Source organism: Lissotriton vulgaris, chromosome 11, assembly GCF_964263255.1.
Source record: "Lissotriton vulgaris chromosome 11, aLisVul1.2, whole genome shotgun sequence".
Taxonomy (NCBI): Eukaryota; Metazoa; Chordata; class Amphibia; order Caudata; family Salamandridae; genus Lissotriton; species Lissotriton vulgaris.
Window position 1 is genome coordinate 94,909,546 of NC_141699.1, and position 20,846 is coordinate 94,930,391.

At 43.9% G+C, this 20,846-nt stretch overlaps 1 protein-coding gene across 1 annotated transcript in view; it reads right to left on the bottom strand.

Moving 5' to 3' along the window:
• LOC147679025 (solute carrier family 2, facilitated glucose transporter member 11-like) overlaps positions 1 to 20,846 on the bottom strand; it is a 617,202-nt gene that overhangs the window by 359,046 nt on the left and 237,310 nt on the right. Inside the window, exons 3-4 of the mRNA XM_086944708.1 lie at positions 7,460 to 7,620; positions 5,899 to 6,023 (exon numbers count right to left, since the gene is read on the bottom strand). Of these exons, the coding sequence (XP_086800834.1) occupies positions 5,899 to 6,023; positions 7,460 to 7,620 (286 nt within the window). The remainder of the gene's footprint in view (positions 1 to 5,898; positions 6,024 to 7,459; positions 7,621 to 20,846) is intronic.

A 20,846-nucleotide genomic window follows, 5' to 3' on the forward strand; every position in this document is an offset into this window, starting at 1 on the left:
AAACTGGTTAAATTGGAGTTGCCTCTCATATACAGAGGGAGAGTGTTCCACAATCTTGACACATTATAAGAGAACGAGCGTCCTCCTGCTCTGGCTCTGAAGATTCTAGGAGTCTTGGCCAGTGATGCAGTCGAGGATCGAAGCACCTTGTTGGGCAGGTAGGGGGAAATCAGGGAACAGTTGATTTCTGGACCCACTTTCCAGAGGGTCTGGTGAGCAATGCACAGAGCTTTGAACTTAACTCTGTCCCTGACAGACAGCCAGTGTAGAGTTCTTAGGCCAGTTTTTATTGAAGTTCTTCGTGGAACTCCAATTAGCGCACGGGCAGCACAGTTTTGAGTGCGCTGAAGTTTTTGCAAAGTATAGTCCGGTGCTCCAAGATAGAGGGCATTATTAAAGTCCAGACGGGATTGGACGAGGCCCTGTATGATTATTTGTCTGGCCTCAAATGGAAGAAGGGGAAGAATTTTTTTAATCACCCTAAGGAGGCCAAAGCAGGTGGCCGCCACCTTGGTGGCCTGTGTATTGAAGCTCAGTGACTTATCTAGCCATACCCCCAGACTTTTGATGTTATCTCTGGGGGCAGGGGCCGCCCCATGCTCGCGGGCCATAGCCAAGTAGAGATAGCAGGAGTGAGAAGCAACCAAACAGGCATACAGTGCTGAGTTGCACTTGGTGAAAGTTGACTTGGATCCCGTGAAATAGGATCCCCAGGCCATGGTGGTGTTAAAAAGGGCAAGGGGTGCATTTTCACAGCACTGTACATAATTTGGGCAATAAAGTGGGAACCAAGGGTCATGCTTTCAGTGTCTTTGAATGTATTACACTTCAGAGAGCTATAAAGGACCAGCAAGATTAAAGACCATTTTCACAGCAGTTTCAGTCTGTACTGACAATACTGCCAATCTTGTCCAGGCCAGTCAGAAAGGATAATATGATCACTAGACCAATTGGGGCAATCCAAGGCATGCACTCCATGAATGGGGTGGAATGAGCATGCCACAGGTCTTTGGAATGCCAATCACTCCTGTGAGCTTCTCAATGCAGGTGCTGCTCATTCAACAAGTCCAGTCCTTCCAATGGTCACCTCCTTTTTTTTCAAGCAGCTGTACAAGGCCCCCTCAGGAACACTTCCCTCACTTTGCTCTCAACGGGAAGGCAGTTTCCTCTTCTCAGGGTAGGTTCTCAGTATTTCCAGCAGGAATCCTTCAACATTAACTCACTGGGAAACTGGCCATCTGAGACATCAGCCAAGAATCACCGAAGTTTCTTAAGTACCAAACTGGGGTTTTGCATGGGTAGCAAACCAGAAAAGTACCGGAACAAGGTTTAAGTTTGTCTTAAGTCTGTCTTAAGACTGTCTTAAGTCTGTCTTAAGTTTGTCTTAAGACAAACTTAAGACAAAATCCTAACTTCTGTGAATACCAAAAGTAGTAAGTTCATTCTGTGAATGCCAAAAGTAGTAAGTGCATTCTGTGAATACCAAAAGTAGTAAGTGCATTCTGTGAATACCAAAATAGTAGTAAGTTTAGGATTGAGTATTAAATTCATTCTGTGAATCGGGCCCTACGTTTTGTGAGTTTTTCAGTTGGTCCTGCTCCTTTTGCTTATTCTACTAAAGATGTCATCCACATTGTCTGCAGAACGAAGGGTTGGGGTCAGGAGTCTCTGGCTCAAGGAAACCAAAACACAGGCACAGAGAAGGAATATGCTTATGCACTCCACACTTATTATTCTGAAGGGGTAACACCTCGGTACATCAAAAGGTTAGGACATGGTTTTAGACTACCGCTGCAGTTAACAGAAAATTGAAGTCTCCTGTTGTTGGATGCAACACTCTCTCTAGGGTTACCCCACATTCTTTTTTCCCTCCTGTTTTTGCTGAATTTATTTTTGTTGGCCATAGAACTCTGTACACTATACCATTGCAAAACTGTTTGTTCCTAAAACATGGTAAAATTGGCTTACACCAGATTGGCATATTTAATTTACTTAAAGTCCCTTATAAAGTAGGGTAAATATCCTCAGGGATGGTAAATTACATGCTACTAGTGGGCCTGCACAACTTATTGTGCCACCCACTTAAGTAGCCCCTTAAAATATGTCTTAGTTGTGCCATTACAGCCTGTGTGCAGTTTTAAACTACTAATTCAATTTGGAAAAATAAACATATTTCCAACCCTAAATCTCCCTTTTTAATACATATGTCATGCCTAGGAAAGGCCCAAAACAGTCCCCAGGCAGTTTACATTGTATTTCAAATGTTGCACATGTACCATGGGAAAACATTGAGCTACCGTATTACATTTAATAAGTAATAATGTTTGTTTAGGAACAGTTTGAAATTTCAAGTTTGGTGTTTAAAGAATTGTAATTTAAAATCCTCCCTAATTGTAAAGTTGGATTTTAAGTCCCAATTCTCAAAATGCCATTTTTAGAAAGTTGGTAATTTCTTGTCCTAACCATTTGGCGCCCCAAGCCTGTATCTTGGGTCATATGACTAGGTGTAGTTGGCAGTTGGTAATTGTGTTTTCCTCCCAGACTGTCACACAAAGGGAGACTAGGGGCCTCATTTATGAGGCCTTGCGTCAGTTTTGCGCTTCCGATGCGTCACTTTTTGTGACGCATCGGTGGCGTAAAACATGCCTCCTGTTGCGCACTATTTAAAAAGTGACGCATCTAAGCAGATGCGTCACTTTGTAAACCCCTGCGCTACATTATACCTGCGCCAGGTATAATGTATGCAGAGGGGGTGTTCCCCCGCAAAAAGCCTCGTAATAGTGACGCAGTGAAATCTATGAGATTTCACTGCGTCACTTTTAGGATGCTGTTGCGTCAAAATCTTGCGCCTGCCTCACAGCAGGCGTAAGACTGACGCAAGTCCTTTCACATGGAGCTTTCCCCATGTGAAAGGACGCATTGCTGTAGTTGCGTCACTTTTGTGACACACTCCAGCAATGCGTCACTTTTGCGCTTACAGATACGTCAGAAATACTGATGTATCTGTAAGTCCTTGCGCAATGATGCGTCATATTGTAAATATGACGCATCATTGGGGTCGCAAGGAGGGCGCAATGAAAAGTGAAGCGTTGCTGTTTTCTCGCAGCGATGCGTCACTTTTCATAAATGAGGCCCTAGGTGTTGGTCCGATGGGCCTTCCCGTCAGTATGAGAGGGGAGGAGCTGTGCACAGCCCTACTTACATTTCAACAAGGCTGCTTCAGCACCTACACAAATAACTTCAGATTGGGTTTTTGTGACTTAGCCTGGGCAGGGAGGCAAGAAGTTCCAGAACCATTGGTTGGGGGAAGCTTTGAAAGTTTCTTTCACTACAAAGATGGCACCAGGTATATAAATAGGGCCCTCAGAACCACTCTTCAGGTCACTTCTGGACCTCCATAGGATTCTCAGAAGACTGCCCGGTTGCATGTGGCCTCCTGCATACTTCAGAGGACTGCCCTGCTGCCCCAAGAGGACTGCCCTGCCGCCTGAAGTCTTCCCTAAATCCTCAGAAGGCTGCTCTGCTGCTTGAGACCTGCTTTCCAACTTGAACCCAGGCCTACCAGAGTGGCTCCAAGGGCTAGTTTGCTAGACTCCCATTCAAAGCTATAGGGACACAAAAGCTCCAACAACTTTCAAAGTGCACTGTGTGCCAGCCTGAAGTGAATACTGTTCCTCCAGCTGGTGCCCGTGCACTGCCCCCTTGGAAGTGAGATAAAGATGCCCAACCAGCTCAAATATCAAACTATGAAGTTAGAAATATTTGGGCCAAAACGTCCTCTGAGAACTAAGAGGAGACTGGAACCTACCTGCTTGCCTATCCACCTGAGGTGCATCGCCAGTTGGCCTGCAGCTTCGTTCCGCTGGAGATATTTCACTTTAAAAAAAGAGACTAAGTCTGAACATAGATATTTTAATTGCAGCTTTGATTAGGGGCTCCCCAACAACTACGCATCTTTCTTGGACACCACTCGCTGCCTTGCTCAACTGAACTTTCCCTTCACAGATATTTTTCTCAGAAATGTCAAAGGTAAATGGGGACCTAGCCCAATCCACCTTGTGTATCTGAACCGCATTTCATTGCGGTCAGTGGTAACTTTCAACTTTGCCCCAGTCTCATGCTACTACATGTTTGCGGTTGGCGCAATGATCTTTTAGGCACTAGATTGCACTTAAATCTTTTAAAATTCATAGCTCCAGTTCTACTGATTGGATGTTTGTTGTTTTAGTATCAAATCATTTATAAAATATTACAATTGTTTTTAAATAGTGTAAGATTTTTATTGTGTTGTGTTTTCAATTTATTACTGTTTGATTACAGCATAAATACTTTACACATTGCTTTTAAGTTAAGCCTGACTGTCTTTGTGCCAAGCTACCAGATAGTTAAGCACAGGCTAATTTAGTAACTTGTTGTGCTTTACTCTGGCAAAGATTGTGGCTGATGCATGAGTAGGGTTTCATCCCCATTAACCACAACCCAATTCTTCACACCTGTCCTCCGACAACCAGTCTGGCTCATCATAAAAGCTTCAGGAATGCATTGGAAAAGTCCAGCACTATACACTCCTCATCTAGCAGGTTACCTCCATCCTCCATTTTGTATATTATCCCTACAGAGGAATTTCAAATGGATTCCACTGTGCACAAAGTCAGCCATGACCCATGTACTCCTTTCTCCCTTTTTGAATGGCAATGTGAAGCAGGAAGGATGATGAGGCCAGTAGTCAAGCAGGCCAGTACCCCCGAACGCAACAGATAGGTACCTAATGTCAACCCCTCATTACTAAGCACTATCGCCCACACAGGTCCTCCATGTAACCAGAGTCTATGGGTTGTGCCCATCACTAGGGGATAGAGGGGGGTCTTATGTAGTACTAGGTTTAGTTAATTGATATGCTCATAAATCTCGGTTGAACTACTAAATGTAACCACAACTGTTCCAACATGGTTCCTGTCATTATGCAATCACTGCTGTATAAGATGCTGACTACCACACTATTTTCAGATATGTCATTACCAAATGTGATCCAAAGCACTCACTGATGTGTCTGTTGTCAAATGGAATGCTGCATTTAAAGAGACCCAATAAAATGTGTTAAAAAAAGTCATGCAAGTCAGTAAACAACTTTTCCTCCACAGGTTACAGGTAAGAATGCCTCTAGTGTCATATTAACAAATTGCTGCCATCACTGGCACTGCTACAGCCTGGCGAATTGACTGTAGTCATGCTTGATTAAGGAAAGTGGGCTTAGTGTTCCACTCTGAACCACATATCTCCTCTCTGGATCACAATTCAGGATACATTAGACCTTTGCTTTACATGTGTGATTATTGGGGGCATGAACGCAAAAATAAAAAGTCAAAAACACCAGAACCTAGCTCGTTGTGTAACTCTAGGCAGAGGTTCCCTGCTCTCAGAGTCATACTCAAGATGTTCACATTCCAACAATCTGGTTTTATGTTGAAATCTATGAGCATTTGCAGAGTTTCTGTCCTGCTGTGCTTGCTACGCATATGTCTTCTGTGGGGCTCAAGCTTCATGTTGGGAAGCAATTTTGGTGCAGTGCTTCAGTCAACCAAGTAGTGACCCAGGTACAGGGACTCTCTTAACAAGGAACACTTATAGGAAAAATACCATTAGTGTTAGGGCCTATAAAAGGCCTTGCCCAGAGTAATATTTACCTACTCTGAGGACAGGGTGACCTAAGGGATCACAATAGGAGGATTCCAAAGTGAATAAGAATAGTGAATAGGATTTCTCTATCAACTTGGACGATTTATAATGTGGACAGTGTGGGTCAGAAGAGGAACTAATCTGCCTAGTATGGCATTTCTATGTATGGCTTTGTATGCAAGCATCAAGGGCTCTCAGAACTACATGAGGAGAAATAGATACCTGTATAGAGGCCAAGGAGGAAGCGTCCAATCAGAAGCATCTCGAAGGACTTGGCAAGCTTACTGCAGCCCATGATCAGGGAGGCTCCCACCAGGATTACATTGTTCCACAGCAGACACATTTTCCTGCAATAACAGAACAAATTGTGATAAAGGACTGCTCTACATTTCAGCAGACAGAACACATGGAGAGCAGGCAGGCCCATAATATAGATACCTTTGCTTCTCAACTCAGCGTTAAAATAACTTAAGATTCTTAGCACTGATTTTGGTCTGAATTTGCAGTGCTGCAAGACTTCAGCATATGCCTGTGACTATGTACAGTCTGGGCCACAAGATTTTTGCAATGAAACCTAGTACAGACCAAACGGCTTATGTCTTTAGGGAAACCTATTAGATGTGTCCTATTGTACATTAATGTGCCGTGGCTACAAGCAAGCAAAGATCAAAGCTCCTTATGTACTCTGCACAGAAGCAATGGCACTGCCAATGGCAGCATACAAAGCTGCCACTCCTCCACTGTCAAAGATTTGTAGGGGTGTGGCGCGATTGTTTGGGATGGAGTGGATAAGCCGCCCAAGTGGCAAGGATAGGACGGAGTAGAAACACATATGCACAAGAAAGGAGGCAGGGAAGTGGGAACAGCAAGACGGATCATGGGAGATTTCCCTATGGAAGGGAGGAGCAAAGCAAGGCAGGATGAGTAGCAATTGGATTTCAGGTTTCCTCAAAAAAGTGTAAATCCCTCTATCAAGAACATTGCAGTGACAAGACACCTATTAAATAGGGCAGGGTGGAGTATGAACCTGAGACTCGTAAAGTAATTCTCTGAACTACCATAGACACAAGGTTCTGAGGAACAGCTCACATATACATTTAACCTTTTTAAACTGATAGCTTACGTCAGACTACTTCAACTCACATGGAAATTTCCCTATCAATAATGTACACCCTAGGGAAACAGTTTTCAATATCCTTGGTCATCATGGACCTTGAGTCACCAAAATACTTTCTGGCAGCCTGTCGTTGACCCCTATGCCAATAGTGAGGGGTTGTGAGGGGTTGAGGAGTATCCGACCATGGGTGGGATGGAGGAGAAACAGAGACGGGGCAAAGTTAAAAAGCAAAGGACAGCTGATAAATTGTTTGAGAAGTGTAGACGTGAAGCAGAAGGGCTAAAGATAAAAAGCAATGGGGATCTAATAAATTGGTAGGATGGGAAAATTATAGATGAGAAAAAGGATGAGGCTACTGTCCTTTGTATGTATGCATATGATTGTGTGAAACATGCACAGGAATCAAACCAATCTCTTATCTGTCACACACAATTGTTCTTTTAGTGATTGACCACAATTCCTGTAAAATATTTGAAGCTTTTATCCCAGGCCTGTAGGTCAAGGGTGTCCATGCTACATGTTAACCATTAATATTCTCCATTTGTCTCTTTGGTTATCCTGAAAATCTGACATGGTCATGGCCAGTCTAGACAACAGTTGGACACTCCTGCATTAGATGGTGGCACAAACAAGTATCAACACAACTGTGCTTGAGAGCAGGCATACTTTCCATATTTCCTTGACAGGTATCCTGCGGCCAGACAACCAATGATGCCCCCAAAACTGATGATTGACTCAATGGAGGTCCAGATCAGGATGAGGGATCGGTGGCTGATCGGGGAGCTGTACCGGGTATCCCAGGTCTCGTTGATAAATTTCTTGATGTACTAAAACAAAGAGAGTTAATACTTAAATATTGTCCATCACTGGCGGTCTAGTCCTCTCCTTCATTCTATTTCTTTTAAACAAGTAATAGTAATAATAGGTTAGGGTTTATCTATCACACACACATTTATTGTTAAAAAAAACACTTTCATATTTTAGCAAGGAAAAATGAACTCAGCTCACACAGTCATATTGTGTTCAGTACAGTTCAGAAAACTTTATTCAGAAAACTTGGAATCCATAAAAGCACAGCAACATAACAAATTAAATGACAAATGGAGAGTAATAATAAAATCCATTAGCAATAAACAGTTTGCAATAATATAAAAATAATGCATCAGTTTATACAAGTATTCATACATAAATATATGAGCTCTGGGGTTGGACATCATATTGCGTGCTGAGATGGCAATTTTCACATAGATGCTTGTGCGGAAAACCAGCTCTTCATCGGCCAGAGTGAGTAGCCACACTTAAGCATTATCCAGGCTAATAGACCTGTTCTTTTAAAAAAATTGATTTAAAAGTCACTTAGTGTACTTTAAATAATATTTACAAACTACCAGCCCGTCCCGACGTTGTGGAATGTGAGCTAAGTGTCCTGCGGCAGGCCCAGAGAGAATAGTTGCTTTAATGACATAGGGTAAAAGACTTATAACTTGTAGTCGTGTCCCATTGTCCCGGATGTACGTTGCGTAATAACATGATGGGAATCCCAACTTTAATTTTTAGTAAATGAGGTGGAAGTCCGGATGGGTTAAGTGAGTTTAGGAATTCTTGAGGATAATGCACGGCGTCTTGAGTTTCTAATACTGTATCAATGGATTTATAGATTTTTGTGTCTCCTGGTATTTGTAGTAGTATGTGTTCATTGATATGGTTGACACTTGAGTTTCTGGGTGCAACTATAGCTCTTTCGCAAATCCAATGGAAGTCTTTTGTAAGAATTTGCTCTATGTCCGGGTATACATGTTGTATGAGTTCCTGTAAGGTAGACACTGGTGTGCCAAAGTTGTCAATATTAATATTACCATTATTTTTAGGTACCTCACCATTACCAAGTTGGAGTAGAAGATCAGCAAAGTGACTATCTCCACCTCCCAAATGTGTCCTCATGTTAGTGTGTAATGTGAGAGTTTGAACACAGTTCCAGAGTTGTGATGCTTTTAAGCATGCTTTTAGTATGTCCGCACGTGTCTCTCTTGGAACAACAGGAAGAGTTTGTCTGAAGTCTCCAGTAAACACAAAAGGTACGCCACCCATTATGGTATTCGATTGAAAAAGCTTTATTCGAGTTATACACTCATAAAAGCACAGGCATATAAATTCATACATTTTAAAACATCAAGCATTCTATTACAACAATTTATAATTGAAAATACATAATACCAAAGCATTAAAATTTTTACCAATTGGAATAAAATAAGCTTTTTCATACTATGCGAATACTAAATGCATGTTGAGGTATTGGGACCCCCACGTTACGGACCATTCCCAAAGTTTAGACAAATTAAGACTCATACCATACATGTTGCCCGCATTTTGTGGTGTTAAAATTCATATACAACACCCAGTAGATATTTGCAAGGTTTAGTCAAACAGATATAAAAATGTGGAATTCAAAACACATTGGGGAGTAGAGCCCGCCTCCTTATGGACCATGCCCACCCCAGGTATTTAGCTGTTCCAACTACAATGGGCATTTCAGTGGAGGAACAGATAATTCTCAACCCCTCCACACCACTTCGGGCACCAAGATTCCTACATACTGGAGCCAACCATGATTTTCTTGGGATTGCATAGGACTCACATATAAACAGGAAGTGTGCAATATTTTCATTGGGAGCACCACATGACGGGCAGCACAAACCACTACTAGTTCTCCAGGCGGTATTCACATTTCGAATGTCTTGGAGAGTTTTGTTGACGGCGTCTATATGTGCGCGGTGTGTCATAGTACATTCGTCCCACATGATAAGAGAGACCCTTTGAAGCAGTGTTCCTAAGGGTCCATTTTTGCATTCAGAGCACGTAGATTCTTTTTCAACGGAAACATTTAAAAGCAGTTTAACACTTGAATGTGCAGTTTTACCACCAGTTAGCAAAGTAGCAGCTATTCCTGAAGATGCAACAGCAAGAGCCAATAGTCCCAAAGAGCGTACTTTAGCTAGTATGAGGTTTATTAAGTAAGTTTTCCCTGTTCCTCCAGGCGCGTCTAAGAAGAATATTTTACCGTGTTTACTTTCCACACTAAGAACAATGGTGTTGTATGCAACAGTTTGATCCGCAACTAAGTTTGATAAATGTTGTTCAACGTATTAATGGATGTTATAATTTGAATTTAGTATTTCAGTGTCTTTGAGGTATGTATAGTTCTATGCGTTTCTGGCAGTTTGAAATCTTTTAAAGATTTTTCATTTAGTTCATAGAGGGAGTCTTCTATTGCTATGAGTCCTTGGTTAAAGATGTCTTTAGTGAATGGTATAGAGTCATTATGTGTTTGTTGTCGTTTACTGCGTAGTATATCTTCACATAAATGTTCTTTGTATTCCTCCCATAAAGACATAGGATCCGATGGGTTACAAAACAACAGAATAGTAATAAACAATTGCCGTAGTTGATTTGGGCAATCTGAAAGGGCAGCATCACCTAAAGTATGTTTCCAATGTTGGTCGTCTTCAATGAGTCTAAGTTATTTACATGCAGCCTGGTATATAGGCATTAATTGTCCATGAACAGTTAAAAGACTTTCAAAGCATGTAGGTCCGCGAACATGTTGTAAAAGAATGCGTAAATGGAAGCACTTTGATTGGTTTGGGTGAATAGTTACATTCTCCCAAGAGCTGAGTCCTTTTTTACACCAGGGTAGCCTAATACGTCAATACCACGTTTCCTCCGTGTAAATGTAGATTTTCCCCAGGTATAGTATTGTGGAACCTCTTGGTATAGCAATGTTTTAGCAAAAGTGTCGGTGGCACACAATTGGAAGTTGGATTTTGCGCTACGCGTGTCATGGTATTTTGATTAAAATATACCCTTTGTCCATTTGGCAGATGTACAGCTAGATGTGTGACCGTTGGATGTCTTTCATGAATCTTAAACTGAAGAATGCGCCAAACAGCCTCAGAAGTACTAATATACCTGCCATTGAGATATATTTCAATTTCATTATGTTTGTTTTCAATAGTAGCAGGGGCTTGATCCGAGCCTTTGTTTATATATTTGCAAATATATTTGATAGCTTTCACAGATTGGCAGTATTCAATATTAATGTGTGCATTAAAAGTGCAAACCACTACAGGTGAATAAGGAACCACCCACGGATTACCGACAATAATTTCCTGTCCTCTAGCAGTCATTGTGATTGTATGTCCGCCATGTTGTGGGCTTCTTCTACGCTAAATGGGATAACCATTAACACCAGTTTCCATTTCATTACTGAGAGTGTGTGGGTATTTTTTACTACAAATAGCATTTTTCATACATGGTGAAAGAACGTTGTGTTCACCACATGGGCCATGCAACATGCTTTTTTTTAACAATCATAAATAGTTCTTGATCGTTGACAGGATCTGGCAGTTTAGGGGATATAATGAGGTCCACTTGGTCTGCTTGTATTTTAGGTTCAAGCCACAATAGGATGTGCACGTGTGGCAGTCCCCTCTTTTGCCATTCAATGGTAAATATGTAAGCTTTGGCATATCCAAAAATATGTTTCTGTGTTAATATTTTCATGAGTGCTTTAACTTTTAAATTGATTACACGTGCAACGATGTCATGTCTATCGCATGTTCTTTATTTTGGAAATAATTCTTTTTTCATTTCTGGCCACTCTGGATTGCATGTGAAAGTGATGAACAAATCAGGTCTCCCATAGTGCCTAAGGTATGTCATTGCATCTTGTGTTTTTTCGCGCATGTACCTTGGTGAGCCAGTGAAGGTAGCCGGTAAAATGACGTGTTGTCCAATATCCGACGCTTGAAGGTTGTGATCTTGATTGAGTGCATCTTTTAAATTTATGTAGTTTTCTGCACTTAGTTGTGTTTGATTGCGGCGTATGAAGTCGAGCCTTTCGGTGATCATTTTTCCCATCATATCCACAATATATTGATTAAAAAGATTTCTGATTTACTTTTCTAGCACTCTCAAAGCATGCTTGTTGATTTTCGAACACGTTAAGACACACATTAAAATGCCACCTTGCAACCATGCAAATCGGGAAGAGGGTGCCCCAGTGCATTGGGGAGGCTGCATCAGTACATCTAAAACTCCGAAAACAATATTTAATAATATATTTGTAGATTGCGACTATCACCAAATATATCATAAAGGCCAAATGGTATATAGCGTACATATTGCTGCATTTCATTCGGAATGGGGAGAACAGGCAATCAAACACACGCACACATACGCACACATGCACACCCACACACGCATACACACACACACAGATTGCAGAAAACTCCACTCAAGAAAAGAGAAACTTCAACCTTCAACGCCTACACGGCATACTGGGTAGAAGGGAAACAATCAAGGAATAGGCACCAATACTATCACTGGATGTATGTATGGAAAGGCTGGACGAATAACTCTGCTCTACCAGTGAACTTTGTGGAGATTTAAAACTCTGCACTCCATTTGGAGGGACTTATCATAACGCCCCAGATGCCGAGTATCTTCTGCTCTACTAGGAATACTGATTAAACATCGTTCATGAATACAACCCTCTCAGGTTACGACATAGGGCCTGATTCTGATGCAGTTAGGAAAGCATTCCCACCTAGGGCCTGATTCTGATGCGGTTAGCAAGGCCTCCTAACAGTATTTGCTCCTTCCAAATCGGATCGGGAACATGTCTTCCCAACCAAGGGCCCAATTATGATGCGGTTAGGAACATATGCTCCTATTGAAGTTAATGGGAGTCCAACCAAATCGTATCAGGCAGCATCTTGATGCATCGTACTCCATCGGTCGGACTATCTCGATCTGAGGGGGTCAGAAACCATTTCCAAACCGATTCGGTTGGGAAGCTTTCCATACCGCATCAGAATCGGGCCCTTAATGTGTCATCTACGTCAATGGAGATCAAAGATGACCTAGTACTACTAATAAACTTTGTATGCTGATTTTACAAACTTATTTCTATTACTTCCTTCATGCCGTCCAACTTCTCCAAATAACTTGTACACTTTTGAACCTTAAGAAAGTCACAGTGGTAACGAAACGCGTGTTGCCTATTTTTCATGCTGTTTACAGCAAGTACTGGACTACTATCTTCATCATTGTAGAGACTTTATGATTGTGTTAACAAGACTGAAGTGTTCTAGTCCTTGCAACTTTTTGTATAAGTTTGGTACTTTGTCATATTTGAAATGAATCAATGATCGTCCAGATGAATGCACTTTCCGTATTTCCTGTGTCACGAGAAATTTTCCTTCTTCTTCTTTCTTTGAATAAGATTAAATATTGTGAGTGCCAGGGTTTCTTTGTTTGTAACACACCCAAAGTATACCTTCTCAATATATGGGGACAAACAGACATTACCAGAAAGGAACACATTTGGGTAACGCTGAGTTTTACATTTGCCAAGCAGAATATATCCTGAAAATGTGAAGTAGGTGAATCCCCCACATTGTCATAATGGGAAAAGGCATGGACTGGTCGGTGTTAGCAGAAGAAACATCTATGGGAATAGAGGATGCCCTAAAAAATGGGAGTAAATCTGGAGTAGATAGGATGCACTTAGGGGTCAGGCATTTGCCCCGGCAATAACAACAAATAGAATGTTCCACCGGAGAGAGGCCAGAAGGGTGGATAATGTGAACTTGTAGGGGCAAGCTTTTGACCATAAATTATTCTATACGGGCTTTGATTGTATATTATAATATAAATGTTATATTTATGTGAAGTTTCCATTGTATCACATGACTAAAGAGAAACTTCCAAGAGGAGGAGGCAAATGTTGTCATCTTTAATGAGAACTGATATAGCTACAGGTGAGGGAGGAGCATTCCTTTTTGTCCTATGTACGTTTTTTTAAGGCAACATTTGGCGGTGCTTTGTCTGCTTGTGAAGGGTGTACTTGCTAGAGTCGTGTATTGTTAATATATAATATAAAGACAGTGTCACCTACGGAGGTTAGGTTTGAGAGTTTACATTTTATACATAAGTATTAATACATCAGAATTGCTTACAAATTATAAAAATTGTGGCCTTTATATAAATTGAACCAAATCATAAATATTGACAACCATTCTAATTACCATACAATTTCTATAATCTTAAAACACACACACAAGAGCAACAGATGTTGCAAGACAATTCTACTGGTAAGATGAGGTGGCGCATATTTCAGTGATCTATGGGCCTGATTATGACTTTTGCGGTGCTGCTTCTGCTCTGCGCCAGCACAGCACTGTCAAAGCGTTGCATGGCCCGCCCACCAGATTACGAATTCTGCCTGTGTTAATGGTATTTTCTCTTTGCCGTTCCCACGGTGGTGCCCTGAAAACGGACACCGCAATAAGAACATAAAAGCATTTCCGCCATGGCATTGACTGTGTAGTCCATACTGTGCTGGAACTTGGGGGCAGCCAAACAGGGGGGCACATGAGCCCTCCTGAAGGCATCCCCATGGTGGCGGGGACATGGGGGCTGTGTAGTTTGAGGTTCCGTGACGATCGTAAGTGGTGTTTTTGACTCGCACGAATATGGTCGAGTCTGGTATCTATGAACCGCTAATGACGAGTTTAGTGGGTGTACGCGTTTTCTCTGTGCTAGCCTAAACCGTTCGTTTGTTTCGTGGGTTTCTACACCCGAGCCCACGGGTTCCATCTTAGATGCGGCATCCATTTTGTCTCTTGCCCTCAAGTAGCCAGCGAACGGACGCTGTCCGCTTTGCGACCCTGGGATTCCCAAACTCTTGCGGAAGACATGTTTCCTTTGAAAGTGTCTTTATGAGGCCTGAGGCGGAAGCCGGGCACTGGTGGTACTCTGCTGAACTTTTAATCAAAATTGTGTTTTTAACCAAAATTGTACTTTTCGTCGGATGTCACTTTAAGAATGCTTGTAACCTAAGCACAACGTAGCGCTCAGCTGTTCACTTGGGCTGCATCGCGCTCTTCTTGCTAATTTACCTGCAGCCGCCATAGCCTCCGGCGTGCGCGCAGGCTCCGCCCCTTTTGCAGGCCACGCCCCCGCCTTCCAACATAAATGTGTGTGCAGAGGACGCGCAGCGGACGAGCGCAGCGGGAGCGCCGTTTGCGCGCCGAAGGCGCGCCTAAGGCAAGCCCGTCTGCGCCCGTCCGCGACAAGACCGCGACAGGCGCAGGACACTCTGCCCAACACACCTCTCGCATCTCCTATCACCCCAACGACCTCCGCCAGCTACAAGTCCCCAAGCACTGTCCTGCTACATTTGACCCAACGTCTATATTAGGCCCAGTCAGTTGCAAATTCTGCCAATGGTCCACTGAACTCTACTCTGCTGCCCCTGCGGCCTACACTCCACTGGCCCCTTTACCTCTTTTTAAAGGAGGTCTGATCAACGCACGCTCTATGTGCAGGCATAACCAAGATTTACACGATCTGATCTTGGAGTCCGACTTCGACTGCCTCATGATTACCGAGACATGGCTAACAACAGACAGCAACCCTGATATTGCTGTTGCTCTCCCCCCGGGCTACTCCCTTTTCAGGGCTGACAGAGCCAAGGGCCGAGGCGGAGGTGTGGCAATCATCATTAAAGACTCCTTTCCTTGTCACACTTTCAGCCTAGAGCCTCTAAAAAAGACCGAAGGACTAGGTTTCTCTATTAAACTGAGTGAGCACACCTCATTCTCAGGTGGACTTATTTATCGCCCACCTGGGAACGCATCTGAGTTTCTTGACTCACTGTACGACTCTTTAGGCCTACTCTCACTTAGATACCCTTTCTTCACCCTCCTCGGCGACTTTAACCTCCATTTAGAATCGAAAACAGACACTCATACCATTAACTTCACACAAACTCTCGAGATGTTCAACTTTAGGCAACTCGTTTCCTCACCCACCCATTCCCTTGGTCATACCCTCGATGGTGTCTGCACAAATTCCCCCCTTCTGATCACCCTATCCCCCTTACCTCAGATCTGGTCTGACCACTTCCTGATCCCATTTCACATTCCAAGAGAAAACTTATCCAGGCGCAACAAAACTGTTTCAAACCTTGACAATTACATTAATTGGAAAAAGATCCAGGACAACATCACCCTCAATCCTACAATGCAAACTCAAGCCCCCATCCTTTCCGGCAACGTCGAGACTGACGTTGATCTTTTTCACAACTGGATCACCCAAGAAATCAAATCCAGAATCCCGCCCTCGCGCCCCCGCACCTCCCGAGGCAAAACCAAAATCAATGCCCCCTGGTTCACTCCAGATCTTACAAATGCGCATCTGCTATGCAAAAAGGCAGAAAGAAAATGGCGGACGACCTATGAAGTCACTAACCGCACCTCTTACATCGCGATTAGGAAAAACTACCTTTCAAAAATCAAACTTGCTAAAAAAAACTATTACGTCAATGCTATAAACAATGCAGGCCAAAAACAGAAGGCCCTGTTCACGATTGTCAAATCATTTACGCATCCTAAAGCACTCCAGCCTGAAATCCCCCCCTCGCAGAAGCTCTGTGATCAAATCTCTGACTATTTCGAGGAAAAAATTACCTCTATCCAAAGCACTTTCCCTCCCCCCACCATCTCTACAGCGCCCCCTTCATTGGCCCCCCCAGACTGCACGCTCAGTTGCTTTCCATCTATCACTCTGGAGCAGTCGAAAAAAGCGATCCTGGCCTGCAGATCTGGCGCCCCCTCAGACCCCTGCCCCCCCAAGATTCTTCACCAATTAATTGATGAGGTTAACCCTATCATTAACCACTTGATCAACTCCTCGCTCAGGTCAGGGACTGTACCCAGCCACTGGAAAAAGGGCATTGTTAAGCCCCTTATGAAGAAGGCCAACAAACCCCCGACGGAACTTACCAATCTCCGCCCTATTTCGTTGCTCCCGGCTTTGGGAAAAATTACGGAACACCTGGTACACTGCGAGCTAAAACGCTATCTGGATGATCACAACCTTCTTCACCCTCAACAATCAGGTTTCCGCTCGAAACACTCGACAGAAACTGCCCTCATCGAACTCTCGGACACCATAAAAACTCTACAAGACCAGAGAAAAAATTCCATTCTAATCCTACTCGACCTCACTGCGGCGTTCGACACCGTCTCCCACACCATCCTCATCGGTAGACTCAGGGACATTGGTATCTCCGACTCCGCCCTTTCCTGGATTACGTCTTTCCTGTCCGACCGTTCCCAATCCATCACTCTTGGTCCTTTCCACTCCAAAGACAAACTCGTCCTTTCAGGTGTCCCACAGGGATCTATCCTAAGCCCTCTCCTCTTTAATATATATCTCATTCCTCTCCTTAATCTGATAGAATCATTCGGCATACCTGTCACCTCGTATGCCGATGATACACAACTCATTGTACCCCTGGACAAGCTATCTACCAAAGCTGAACTCAACCTGAAACTCTGCTTGACCGAAGTATTCTCCTGGATGACAAATAACCACTTGAAATGTAATTCAAGTAAAACGGAGATCCTCCCGATCGGCACCAATAACACCTTCTGTCCAGCACTTTGGTGGCCTGACGACTCTGCTGCTCCCCCCCAGACAGTGTCGTCAGCTAGGAATCTCGGTGTAATCTTTGACTCCGAACTTTCCTTCGATCAGCATGCCAGAACCGTCGCTGGCAAATGCTTTGGAACTATTAGATCCTTGAGGAAATTTTTCGACCTTCTCCCCATCGATGCCAGAAAGACGGTGACAGTCGCACTCATAATCTCGCGACTGGATTACTGCAACGGCTTGCTCGCAGGAGCTAAGAAGAGCACCATCCTTAAACTGCAGAGCGTACTTCACACAGCCGCCCGTCTAGTCCTAGGTCTCCCCCGCAGGTCCTCTATTTCTGCAGCTCTCCGTTCGCTTCATTGGCTTCCCCTCCACAAAAGGATTCTTTTCAAAATCCTGATCTTGGCTTTTCGTGCATACAATAAAACAGGCCCCAAATACCTCACAAGACGTTTTCCCCACTATTTGCCCAGCCGTCACCTTCGTTCAAGCAATGACAATCTTATCATTCTTCCTAAATACAACCTGAAAACGAAAGGCGCAAAAACCCTCAGCTTCCTTGCTACCAAAGCTTGGAACAAACTACCCAAAACCCTCAGACATCAAACCCAGGAAAAACCCTTCAGAAAGCTCCTGAAAACATGGATTTTCAATCTCCCGGATGAACACTCTAAGGCTTCCATCTAATTTCCTCCTATCTAAACTCCTCCTGGACCAGCTTTCTCTTATTCACTAGCGCCAAGATGCTCCCTTCGGAGCGAACGTCGCGCTCTATAAATACCCCACAAATATCAAATATGATGAGGGGGATGGCACTGTAAGGCAGATGGCCCCGCTCGAGGCTCATCTTGCCGTGCCGCTCTATTGTCTTAGTTGTGCATCTATTAAGCACGTCCCCTTTGATGCCTGCAGCTCGTGTTTCCCGATACCACCCCTTTTTACACCCTTTCCGATCTCCCCACTGTTTCTGTCTTCCTCTGCACCTGTTTCTGTCCCTTCCTTGATTTGTTTACTGCTGATTGGAATGTACTAATGGTGGGAAGATGGGCTTTTACAGTTGGGAACTTCCAAACGTTTCTGTACTTATGTTCCGGGCCTTGAATACATGAAAGTAACCCCTTATGGTTTTTACGACGGGAACCGAGTTATAAACCTTTGTGTACCGTGTTATCTTATGTGTGAAAACTGTATAAAAAGGAGCGACCCACAGAGGCAAGTTGAATCAGACTCCACGAACCTACACATGCTGTACTTCTTGTGACTTCTGTGTTCCCTGCAGTAATAAACCTCGAATCTTTGACGCCGAAGGAAGTGTCCTGTGTCTCTGTCATTTGTACGCCGGAACAGGTTACCCACGAAGGTTTTAGGTGTTATCCCTGGCACCGCTGGGTCTTAGCAAAACCCAGTCCTTCAGTTGGCGCCCAACGTGGGACTGCATCAGTGGTACCGGTCCAAAGCCCGACGATCGTGAGGAACTTCGTGTGAAATCTCCGAGGGAAGGTGCACCCCGCTTCATCAATCCTGTTGTCGAAACAAGTGGCCCGACGACTTTTCCCGCGAAGATCCCTGCCTCCTGACGGCTGCGACGGACTGCTGCCCTGACTGTAGACCTGTTTTGGCACCTGGCGTAGACCTTGGTACAGCGAGACGATAGACAGGCCTTCCTGGTGACGCCATCGATCTTTGAGTTAAGTATTTGTGGGTCGCTCCCAGAGTCCTTTGTTGTGGGTGCTTAGTTGTTGCATGATTCCATTGCATTTGTGGTTCTTAGTACTTTGTTCTTTGTTGTGATATTTGACGTCTGCAGTCGCCAAAAACCGAGGGTTTTGCTCTTTGTAGGGATATTGTGATCCTATAACCCTTGACGTTTGTGAAACTCGGTTAGTGTGCACGATGCCTAGCCGTAGTACTTTGTTCAGTTGTTTTAGGAGTTGTGGTGCGGATTCCCGATTGGAGGACTCGCGTCCGATACCTCCGATTGGAACTCCAAATTATGAACTGTACAGTAAGCACGGGTTAGGTCCAATTACATTCAATGAGTGTTGGGTTCGCTATACTAAAAAGGATGGTGCCCTTAGTTGGCCACCTCATGGTAGTTTTGAGACCCCGATTCTAGACAATCTTGAAGCCAAATTGTTTCAGAGAAAATCATGTTTGATTCCTTTCGGTTGTGGCGTAAAGAAGCCAAACAGAAAGAAATCAAGGAAATTAAACGTAATAAGAGAGAAGGAATTGTTACTACGGTAAGAAACGCAGAGCAGTTCCGGCGAGATAAGGAGGAAAAGGAAAAGGAAGTTTTCGATAGATTGCAGCACATGTCTATAGATAAGTGCTATCCCGCTTTACCAGCAGATACGGATAAGAAGGAGGAGGTTACAGAGGACCCTTTAATGTCTTATCTCATGAAGTCACCACCTCCGTATGTACAGGGTACCGCAGCTCCTGTGGTTCCCCCTGTCCCTGTTCCCCAACCTGTCCCTGTTCCTGTACTTCCAGTTGTTCCTGATCCTCTACCTGCTTCCGTCCCTACTGCTCCTCCGCTTGTACTTCCTCATACTCCTGCTCCCGCTGCCTCTACTGTTCTGGTTTCTCCTGCTGTTCCCTCTGTTTCTGACGCTTCTCTTGTTACCCCATTGGGTTACTCTACTACCCCGTCTACTGGAAGTCGTGTCCCTTCTGTTGCTGCTTACTTCTTCAATTCTCTTGGACCGATTCTTGAGTCCGCTGGTTCCGATGGTCCCCAGAGACGAAGTCAGCTTCCCGGTAGTAGGGAACGTGACTGTTTATATAATATGGCGATGGCTTGGATGAAATATCCCCTTAGGAATCCACCATGTGCGGTGATTGAAACGTTCTCTCAGTTCAATATACCGACTCAGAGGTTCGTGTTTGAGGAAATGTGCAAGGTTTTGCGAGACCAAATATCAGTTGATGCATCTGAAGAAACGATGTCTGCTCTAACTAACCTCCAGCTTCAGTTTTCGAGCGGAATGGTAGTGGGTAGCAATGTTCGACGTGCTGTCGAGCAGTTGCTGTCTTTTCGTCCTTCTATAATGCCTCGAGCCTTGTTTGTAGAAGATATTGAGGGACCGCTGGAAGCGCCTGGTCAGTACCCCATGCGTGAAGTTCCACCAGTGTGGATGCCAGGTGACGCTAATGCCGTTCCTATCGTCCTGCCGCACTTTCAGAGAGTATGGATACATCTTCCGTGGAAACGATCGGAAGTTTTGCAGGTAAAACAATCTTTGCCTGACCCTCACAAAAATCCTGCAGGGTACTATAAAGAATTATCGCAGCTGGTGGATGCTACGATAATGAATCTTGCCGATATCGATATGCTGTTTGGTAATGTCGTACGGCAACCGGTATGGGCGAAGATTCGTCAGGAAAATCATGCAAACAAGCTAGGTGGTGACTGGCCTGCTCTTGTGGCAGCAGACACCCGTCAAATTGGTGGAGCTAAGCCTGAACAGTTAATTACGGATCTTCCTCAGAGAATTATCACTCTTATGAAGACGCTTATGCCAGCTATGAAGGTGAATTGGGACAA